Below are 11,264 nucleotides of genomic sequence, written 5' to 3'. Positions count from 1 at the left end.
AGTCAGTGGCAATGATTTCATAAGTCTCCTATAGGAGATGGCATAGCATGTACATCTAAAAGTAATGTGTGTGTGTGTGTGTGTGTGTGTGTGTGTGTGTGTCCATATGGTCCCCAGAACATCACTATTGAAAGCCAGGCCTGTAGGAAGTTAGGTGTAGTAGGATATCTTTTGGTCATTCAAAGTGTACCACCAAAAGAAATTGTGGGACCCAGTAATCTTCTTGGCTTATAGTACAGTACAAGTAATTCTCTCCAACACATGCTCTCCACTCTTACCAAAGATCTGAAATTTAGAGATCATACATCTGGAGATCCCAAGCGTGAGCTCAATTTTCCACTTATGTTTATAAATTACTGCAGATATTTCACTGTAGCAATGCAAAGCTGAACAGTATAGTGGTTTTTTTTTCACACATAGATTTCACCTAGTGTTTTGATTCTTCACTCTATCCGTTGGTCAGATTCTCCTCAGGGTGTTTCTCACACTTGTTACCATGTGCTATTCTTACCTTTCCTCCGTATTTGACTCACTTCCTAACTTATCTCTTTGGGTAGTTTTGGGGCTTCTGACCCATCTTTTATGTATTGTCATATCTTCTTAACAAATAATTGAGTGATTTATCCCCATCAAAAACACTCTTTATTAGCCTTTCTTGCTTTCTTAGCAAAGCTTGAGATACTTTGACTGAAATTCATGGCCCATCCTGATCTTCTCATTCCATATTTCTGTTCACTCATGATGTGCCCTTACCCTCTTCCCACTGAATTGAGTGAGCATTCTACAAATCCTTGTTTAAATCTTTCCAAATCTTTTTGCTCTGCACAGACCTGTTCAGAAGTTCCTTCTTCCATGAAGTCATTCTTTACTCAAGTTACAACCAAAAATGATCTGTCCCTTTCTGACCTAGGCATAGCACCAAGTGTCTACCCCTTTGCATAGATTACTTTGTTCCTATCTTATTTATCCTACTTGACTGAGGTCTATTGAGGTCCGGGTTGATGCTTTTTCATACACACTGGATTCCTTACTTAACCCAAAACATTTTTTTAACATCCCATCCCTGTAACTTAATATAGAGGTGTTAGGTGAACAACTAATAGGGTTATGTCATATTGTATACATCTCCTTTAGAAAATAACATATTGTTGCACTAATTTTTCTTGAACAAACATGTAGTTACCCCAGACAGGGACCAAATCATAGAGCGAATAAATGATTCCACCAACGTTCAGATTAGCAAATTAATGAGTTTATTGAGCATACTTATAGAGCATTATTGAGAGGACACTTTAAAGAGTGAGGGTTATCCCAAACAGCTACATCATCACAAAGTTTCATTTCATCCTGGACGATGACCTCACAGAACTCCATAATTATTTATATTTAGCATCTCCCAAGACCATGTGCAAGTTGGAGCAAGAGAGAGTAATGTCTTGTGACTGTAGATTCCTTCCTATGATGGAGTATCAGTAGCTCCAGTAGCATCACTGTTGAGCAATCTACTTCAAAATAACTATGAAATTACACCCAGTAGAAAAGTGTCATATTACAAGTACAAGTTAAGAAAAACCATAAAATTACTTTCCCAAAAAGCTATAAATGGAAGAAAGGAATGAGAGAAAGAGACCTGAGCCATATTCACACTGTTTTTCTTTCTCACTCATTTTTGTGTCTCTAACTGTTTCTAGTTCAGGGTGCTAAATACAGACACTCAAGCAAAGCTCAACTGAATAAAACTAATAGGCTAGAAGTTTGTACTACACTACCGAGTTTCAGATGGACTAGCATATCATATAGGCTAATCATTATGGCAGATAACCATGTAAAGGGCCCATATATCCCTCCCATAGCACTTGTGAAATCCTCAGGACAGTTGTCACATCTCTGAAAGCATCATAGTTACAACAATTCTAAAAATGTGGTTATGTGACAATTATCATGGCAATCACCTGGGAACCTGTTGTTGATGCTCAGGTTTCTCTTCAAACATGAATCATAAGCTCTGGGGTGTTGTTATGAGTGTACATATGAATCCAAAGAACACCTCCTGAGATTTCTAGAGTCTTCTATGCCAGAATAATGAATCTGACCAGGAACATATAGATAATGATAGTAATAGATAGATAAAAGATAAAAAGATATTCCTGAGATCTATAGAGGACTAATGATCTGGAAAAAAGGACAGACATTCAAAAGCACTGTACCATCTGAATTCTGATCATTCATAGATTATTTGCATAACACCAACTTTCCCCTGTGTAATATCATGAACTTTTCTTGTATTTGATCTTTTTGGTATGTGAGGCCAGATGAAAAAGGATTTTTCTTCCAACTTAATTTATCTATTACTCTTGATGCCTATCTCCAAATCTCTACTTTTCTTCTACAATTGGAATTATATATCTAAGGATTAAAATACCCTCCAGATACTTATGATGTTAAGTTTAGAGGAATTGAACTAGAGTACCACACCTGGACTCCTCAATACATATGGCTCCAATGTGAAATTGGCATTTAGGAGGACAATGTGTTCCTTCCAGAATGTTCCCAGTCACTTGACATGAATAAGAATTCATTTGACTTTTAAGAATAATTAAACAAGATATGACATCCAGTCTCCTGCAAGAGTAATTGTCCTTACACAAATAATAATGATAACTAAGAGGAAAATCATTCAAGAGAAAAAGGAACTACTTATATTAGGAAATGAAGTAAATGCATTTTGTGAAACATTTCACTGATGTTAAAAGATGGGTGAAGTAGAAGTTTTAATTTTTTAAAACCTACCTACTGATGCTGAATAGAGTATTTAACACTTATGTGAATCAGAGTATATGCGACTCTTCAAAGACTAAAGAATAGCTATTGTTTTCACGTTTGAATTGTCAAATGGCCAGCACATGACCTCTGGTAATGACCACAGAACATGAAGATACACTGAAGTCACTATGTGTGTTTTAAGGTCTTTGAGATCATCAGTGCTACATGAACAGTACAAATGACTGAATTAGAGATCATTGTAATTGACTTTATGTGTTTGCTTCATTCCCCAGTTCGTATAATCTGGGCAAATTTTCTCTGCCCAACTAAAACACCACAGAGATTTCTTGCTCCCCAGTTGATGGGGAAATAGAACTGGTTCTTTCCATTTTCTCACCAGGAAGGAATGGAATATATTTCCCCAGGTAGATTGCCACGTGTCGGTGGAAAAAAAGCCGAAGGTGTTTCCGGAACCTCTCACCAACAAAGGCATAGATGATTGGGTTGATACAGCAGTGGGTGTAGGCAATCACCTCAGTCACCTGCTTGGCCAGGTCCAGGTGTTTGCTCTGTTGACAGCTGTTCTCCAAAAATGTGCTGTGAAAAGCAGAGAGAAGAAGAACCAGGTTGTACGGGGTCCAAAAAATAAAAAAGACTATCATGACAACAAAAATAAGCCGGATGGCCTTGTGCTTTTTTTTATTGGGGCATCTCAACAGAGTTTTAATGATTCCTGAGTAGCAGATAACCATAATGAGGAGAGGAAGAGCTAGACCAAAGATATTCATTCTCAGAGCATGGAAACGCTTCCAGCTGTCTTCTTCACCCTCTGGGTAATGAGGACCACAGAAATGATCTCCAGCTTTGTCTTGGGACTCATAGAAGATAAATTCAGGGAATGCGGCCAGCCCTGCCAGTCCCCAGGTGATGATGCTGGTGATGGTAGCAAAAGTCACAGTCCGGGTTCTCAGGGCAAACACAGCATGAACAATGGCCAGGTACCTATCAATTGTCAGCAGGATGATGAAAAAGATCTCACTATACAAGGCAAGGTAATAAAACCCAGAGATCACTTTACACATGTGATGGCCAAAACCCCATTCATTCCACATAACATAGTGAATCCAGAATGGAACGGTGAAGAGAAAGAGTAGGTCAGAAATTGCCAAGTTGAGCAGGTAGATATTAGCCATAATTTGGAGCTTCCTGTACTTTATGAGGATCAACACAACCACCATGTTGCCCAGGAGGCCAATGATGAATACCAGGGAGTACAGTGGAGGTAGGAGCCATGACCCCAGCTTTTTGATGCTAATTTTTTCACAGGGCGTTGCCAACTCATAATCATAGGGTGTGGTTGCAAAGCTTTCATCCATGTTCATGATTTCATTTAAGTGGAATGCCATTCACTTGTCTCTGTAATAGAAAAAAAATTAAAAATAACTGTGTGAAACATACCAGTTGATTATTCAATGAAGAAACTCATGTTAAAACTTGTTTAGTATGTACTTTAAAAGATATATCTGAAACGATCTGAGTAGGGATCAGGAGGAGATATTCTGCAGTTCTCAAAGTCATCATGATTCATGATAGAAAAAGAAACAGAAATGCTGTGGCTGGTGGTAAAGAATAGGAAATATTAATTTCTGAAAGTAATTGAAGGAGGAAGTTCAAAGTTTTGAACTGAGGAATGATAGGAATAATAATGATATGACCCATTCATACATGAAATTGTTATTATAACACATTTTAGAATTTTTATTTTATATATAATGACTTTCAAAATCACTATCTTCAGATAAATTGAAAAATGTTTATGGTATTACTTATGATAACCTCTTTTCTTGGGTCCTTTGATTAACATGCCCAAAACACTTAATGGGGAAACTGGTGCTTACTGAAACAGTTATTTATCTGAAATTTTCTAATAAAGAAGTATAAAAGTTTGACAGAGTTTTAGTTTCTCACCATATTACATAATATATATGTAATATATATTATATATGCAATCCTCTTGTCAGCAATTTAATATAGTCATTTAAATTTAGCTATTGATGATTTAGCTATTCTTATTATGATTTTTGAGCATTGAAATAAGTATAATTTTAAGCATCATTTTCCTCAGTGGCTCTCTTTTCTCTGGCTCCTGGTGGTATTAAGGGAAGCAATGATATTCCAAGACCTTCTCTTTCACTAAAGAGATGGTGAGCTAGTGGGTATAGGAAGGGGATTGTCTAAAACATCTTATCTCCATCCGTCACGAGACGAAGGTTCTATGGTGATATTCAAGATAGTCATCAGTCTGACTACGGAACAAGGCCAGTTCAGGCACCCTCTCCTCCACTGCCCAGGGTCCTAGCCGGGGACATCCCATGGACTCCTGGGAACCCCTCCAGAGCCAAACCTCTTGCCAACCCTTAAATGGATCCCTTAATTAAGATATCTTCTTCCCTGCTCCCATATCCGCCCTTCCTCCATCTCATCCATCCCACTCCCCCAAGCTCTCCCCTATCCTTCCCTTCTCTCTTCTCTCTCCCTGTCTCCCCTTCCTCCACCCCACCCCCACTCCCATGCTCCCAACTCTTGCCTGGCAATCTTGTCTGCTTCCAATTTCCAGGTGGATCAATATATATTTCCCTTTGGGTTCACCTTATTACTTAGCTTCTCTGGGATCATGAACTATAGGCTCAATGACCTTTGTTTATGGCTAGAATCCACTAATGAGAGAGTACATACCATATTCATAGTTTGGGATCTGAGTTATCTCACTCAGGATAGTGTTTTCTATTTCCATCCATTTGCATGCAAAATTCAAGATGTCATTGTTTGTTTGTTTGTTTTTTGTTTTGTTTTGTTTTTCCACTGAGTAGTACTCTAATGTGTATATGTGCCACACTTTCTACAGAGACCCACATCAGAGCACAGGACTGAGCTCCCAAGGTCCAGTTGAAGAGCAAGAGGGAGAAGACCAGCAAGGAAGTAGGACTGTGAGGGGTTGGTTCACCCACTGAAACAGTGTGCCTGACTAATGGGAGCTCATCAAATGTAGCTGGATGGGGACTGAACAAGCATGGGATCAAACTGGACCCTCTGAATGTGGCTGACAATTGGGGCAGACTGAGAAGCCAGAGATAATGGCACTGGGATTTGTCTCTACTGCATGTACTGGCTTTTTGGGATCCTATTCTATTTGGATGTATAGCTTCCTAAGCCTGGATGGAGGGGGGGGGCCTTGGACTTCCCACAGGGCAGGGTACCTTGCCCTCTCTCAGGACTGGAGGGGGGGGAATGAGAGGGAAGTGGGAGGAGGGGAGGAAGTGGAAATTTTGAATGGTACTATTGATAAAGTAATAAAAATTATTAAAAATAAAAAACAAAAAAAACTAAAATAACTTATTTTTTAGATCAGGAGCTGGAGGACCAGTGCCTGCCTTCCTACAGACTCCAGCAGAAAAGAAAAAAAAAAGCAGACAAGCAGAAATCTCATGAATGACAATCCATGCTGCTTTTACTCACAAAGAGTCCCACTAACCTTCCTCTGGCTAAGAGGAAGGGAAAAGTGTGAGGGCGTGAATAAGTTGAGATGGTCACCTGACTTACTTCTCTTGATTGTCTTCCAATAAACCTGCTTGCTGGGTGAATAGTGATTTGGCCCCAGATTTACTGATAATTGATGGGACTCACACTGGGAGACAAAAACTCTTCCTAGGAAAAGGCCTCTTTCTTATTTAGGTATTACCTGGAAGACTGAAAAGGAAACTGCCACGAAATCGACTTGCTTTTTCATCTTTCCTGTCCAATCATATCTGTGTCTGAAGCCTCAAAGATGGGTCTTTTAGTTGAGAGGTGACAATATCTGAGCAAAGTAAGTTTTGGAGTAAGTTGTGTCCCAGACACCAGGGACACAACGAAAAATTCCGGGGCCTACAAATTACAATCTTTTAAAGACACTGTTTAGTTTTTTGAACCCATGGTTTTGTCATATGTTCTTTTAAATTATTCTTTAGATCAAACTATTATCTTAAAATTAATTTATGTATTTTTTTACTTTGCAAAGAAATGTTCTCATCTAAAATATATTCTCTTGTGCGTTAATTTTTGTATTTTCTTAATTATTTATTGATTCCCCTCTGAATTGTTTTCTTTCCCTAATTTTAAGTTTTGAAGTAATGCTTTAAGAAATCTCCAAAGTAGACAAAATTATCTTTAAATAAAAGAACATATTTCATAACCATTAAAAACTACATTTCCATTAAAGTCACATTTTTAAACTTTTGCATGTGGAAATTCTTATATTAAGATGAATTTTAAGTTTTTAATAATCCCAATTTATAATAAAAGTACAGGAAGAAAGTAATTTTAAACTGTGTGCCATATATCAATAATTTAGTACTATAATCAGCCATATTTATTAATAGACCCAGATATATGTTCTTTTGGTAGAATTTATAAGTCATATTTAGGAATGATGACTTTGTATCTTAACTTACTTAAAAATAACTCCTGTTTCATAAATTCATTTTAAATTACATGAAAAGTACATTTAAAAACCTTTACATTTAAATTTATCTAGTTTATTTACTTTTAACAACTATTTTAGACTTTTCATGCAAACAGAGTATGCAAATATAGCCAGTATTTTAACTTATTTCTTCACCAATGGAGAACTCCAAAAGTTGATATACTTGATATATGGAAAATAATACACATTTTAAGTTAAATATCTAATAGGTAAATTCATTCAATCCAGACTGGCCTATTAGCCTAGTCAAAATATATGCTAATAATTTAAGGATATCTTTAGTTTTTTTTTCTTACCTGCAAATTTAGTAGTCAAATGTATTTTTTTATTTAAGTCACATGAATTATAAAGTGTTTGAGGTCCTTTGACAGTTTTAGTTTATGTGCACGGCACTCACCTACATCTGCCATGTAAACAACAAAAAGTGTAAACATGCCTCAGATGTAACAATCATGTGCACATGCATATGAAAATTCACAAGATCCATTTTCCCTTTTCATACAAACTTATGTGTTATCATTTTATATGTGTGTGCACTTTCATGAGTTTATGTGTACTGTATATGTACATGAACCTGAGGAGGTCAGAAGAGGACATGAGGGTCCCTGAAACTACAGTTACAGGTAGTGGTGACCTGTCACAAGGATGCTGGGAACCAAACACAGGTCTTCTGCAAGAGCAACAAGCACTAATAAATGCTGAGCCATATCTCCAGTCCTATAAAATATGTTGCAACCTCAAAGATTTTAAGGATTTTAATGGATTTATCTTCTTTCCTGGAACTCACTCTGTAAACCACACTGGCCTCGAACTCACAGAGACTCCACTGACCTCTGCCTCCCCAGTGCTGAGGTTAAAGGCATGTGCCACTGCTGCCTGGCTCAAAAAGTAATATTAAAAGGTTTGCTTCTTCTTTATTTTATAAATTTTATTATAAAAATCTTGCAAATAAATATCACACACCAAAATTAACCAGGTTCTCAGTCTATACATTTCAATAAATTCCTATGTAGTTTATAACAGCCATTCTGAGTTACTTCGTAAGTTTCTTCTTTTTCCTTTAACAGTAAAAAAGATTTTATGTCTCAATAAAATTATTTTCTGTCTCATGTTGATTTTCTCAACGTCTTTGTTATTTAAGAAATTCAAATTATCTCTGCTATAAGAGACAAGTCTTTTTCACTACATAACTTCGCAGATTTGTTCTGGAATTTTCAATTGTAATTTGAGTTAGATAGATGACTACATATTGCTCCAGAGACCTGGATCCTATCCAGTCAAGTATTCTAAATTTCAAAGTGTAATCAGTTCATCTTGAGTGACTTGGCTTCACGAAGGCACCTGCCAGGGACTTTTACCAACATCATTCCTTAAAGATTAAAGTTGGCCATTGTCTTTTAATAGCAGGGGTTTCAAATATAGCTGATAGCTTTGATACAGACTGATGTTATTTAGGTGAACAAGATGGTCATGAAGAATTTGTTCTTATAGGGAAAAGATATCAGTACTGCCAAATTAATGTGATCAGTATGGCCAACATTGCCAGTATATTTTGCTTGCTAAGCCCAAGTGTTTCTAGTAAGCATACTAAGAAACACTCTATGTGCCATGCACATTATAATTGACAGCACAATTATATTGCCTTGTGCAATTATATTGCATGAGATAATGTCTTCTGTTACTTAGATTCAACATGCTGATCTCTTGTGATTTGAAATAATTTAAAATATAATTTTAGTGGTGTCAACATAGTGGGTAAATCTTCATGATTAATTAATCATAATCTTTTTTCTTTTTTTGTTTGTTTGTTTTTGTTTTTTCAAGACAAGGTTTCTGTAGCTTTGGAGCCTGTCCTGGAACTAGCTCTATTGCTGAAAGAAATTGTTCCCAATTTGCCCTTTTATAAACAATGCAGCAACAAACATCTCTGTCTGTTTTAAAACTTATTTCCCTAAGCTATATACACAAGGCACATTTTCAAACTCTAATATTAATGTTTCCAAAACTCTTGATGCTTTTTGCCAAATTGCTTCCAGGAAACATGACAATTATAAATTCATAGCAGTGTAGATGGTGGTTCCAGTTTTAAAAAGCATCTACTAACATAGAAAAGAACTAAAATAAATTACTGAGCCCACTAAGTGGATATAGAGTTGTCTTATTGTTGTAATTACCATTTCATTAATTACTGAGGGATTTTTAAACTGTAATTATTAATAACTATATTTCCTTTCCTGTGCATTGACTGTTCTTAGTATATTCTACTGAGTATATTTTCTCCTTTCTTATTGAGTCATAGAGTACCCACATTTCTTATGCCAGGAGAAATTACTCAGTGGCAGGTTTCAGTGTAACCATTATCATCTTCTGAAAGGGGTAAGATGATCCGCTAGCCCAGTGGTTCTCAACCTTGCTAATGTTGTCACCCTTTCATACAGTCCCTCATGTTGAGACCTGAACCATAAGATTATTTGCTACTTCATAACTGTAATTTTTCTACTGTTATGAATGTAAATATCTTTAAGTATCTACAAATCCTGTTGTAATATAAATATCTGATATGCAGGATATCTGATACACAATTCCCAAAAGGATTGCAACCCACAGGTTGAAACCACTGCTCTAGTTCCAATCTACTTGTGTACTGAAAGTCATTACCCTCTCTCAAAGCACTCACCAAAGCCATTTAACTTCTAACCTCAGCCAAATTGGGTTTTTCAGAAAGTTAAATGAGATTTTTTTTGTCTCTGCCCTCTTACAAAGATCTACAAACAACAGCCAGCCAACCTGATCTACACAGCAAGAAGACACTGAGGCAATCATCAACCAATCCATCTAGAAGCCTTAGAGTGAATTTTCAATGAAAACTTTAACTATGAATTTAAATACAAAATTACTTTCTATACACACAAATACATAAATATATTACATGCTAATACACATGCATCCACACAATAGATTATATTTTTATGATGATCTTACAAGTCAGTATCAATAAACACTAACTACTAGGTGTAACAGTTTGGGAATGAGGCCATTCTCTATGGTTTATAATTTATAAGAAGTACAGGCTGGTAACAAATAAGGTAGCGTGAGTGGTCATAAAGTTCATGTTCAGATGAACACAACGGATAAAAGTGCCATAGTATAGGTGGGAGATTGAAGGATAGAAAAGGGGGGAGCAAGAAGAAAATGGAAGTATATTGCAAAATCTTTTTTCACTCTACCTCACGTTACCTTTAAATCACTTTACACCACCCTCTTGGATGCAAGAGGGCTTCTGGAACCCATTTCTTGCACCTACCTGGACTAATATATCCGTTTTTCCTTCTAGAGCTCTGACAACCTACATGAAAACATCTTCTAATGAAACGGTTATCAAATTTCAGTATTTCTTGTCCAGAAGAGAACAAAGAGTAGAAACAATACCTGATGATTTTCTGCTAAGCCTTTTATGAGTCCAGTAGTAGCTTAGGTCTCACTGATGATAAAACGGAGATAACGTTCGATCACATACACCAGTCAGGTAGTAAACAACACAGCTTCCTGTTTTAAACAGGCTAGCTTCTCAGGTTTTGCAAGTTTTCAGAAAGATATCAACTTGTTACAGTTCTTCCTTTTTGTTATTTAGTGCGCATACTCAGTTCTCAGTTGAGTTATCTGGGGATGGATATTGCTGACATTCAGCAGCTATCTTGCAGGCTCTTTACCCATTTGGCATTGCTCATTTTTGATGTGAGGTGGGGGTGACAACTACCCATTAATTATTGCGTTGACCTATGGTCAGGCTGGCAGAAAAATGATATGTGAATTTCCCCTTAAGGAAAAGATGAGAACAGCAAATTTGCCCAACTGAAGATGATGACAAGCATATCAGCGAAGGTTTTGACAGTTCATGAATACATAAGCTTACATTTCAGCTGTGGTTGCATAGTTGCATGACCTCAGGGCAATCACTGAGTCCAGCCTTGCTGGACCC

The 11,264-nt window shown here is 36.8% G+C and overlaps 1 protein-coding gene across 2 annotated transcripts; it reads right to left on the bottom strand.

Moving 5' to 3' along the window:
* Positions 1-1,230: 1,230 nt before the first annotated feature.
* LOC119809679 (probable C-C chemokine receptor type 3) lies at positions 1,231-10,998 on the bottom strand. Of its 2 annotated transcripts, none has more exons than XM_038322685.1 (2): positions 10,715-10,998; positions 1,231-4,179 (listed from the first exon to the last, which is right to left on the bottom strand). In XM_038322685.1, exon 2 carries the CDS (start codon positions 4,167-4,169, stop codon positions 3,090-3,092), a length of 1,080 nt encoding a protein of 359 aa, XP_038178613.1. In that variant the 5' UTR covers positions 4,170-4,179; positions 10,715-10,998; the 3' UTR covers positions 1,231-3,089. The 2 variants fall into 2 exon arrangements, with proteins under 2 accessions (XP_038178613.1, XP_038178614.1); XM_038322686.1 differs by lacking the exon at positions 10,715-10,998 and adding an exon at positions 10,590-10,707.
* Between the last annotated feature and the right edge of the window lie 266 nt (positions 10,999-11,264).

This window comes from Arvicola amphibius, chromosome 3 (genome assembly GCF_903992535.2).
Source record: "Arvicola amphibius chromosome 3, mArvAmp1.2, whole genome shotgun sequence".
Taxonomy (NCBI): Eukaryota; Metazoa; Chordata; class Mammalia; order Rodentia; family Cricetidae; genus Arvicola; species Arvicola amphibius.
This window is presented reverse-complemented; position numbering and strand designations above follow the sequence as displayed.

Excerpts from the sequence above, each read along its gene's own strand:
- LOC119809679 (XM_038322685.1), bottom strand. The coding sequence starts at position 4,169 with ATGGCATTCCACTTAAATGAAATCATGAACATGGATGAAAGCTTTGCA.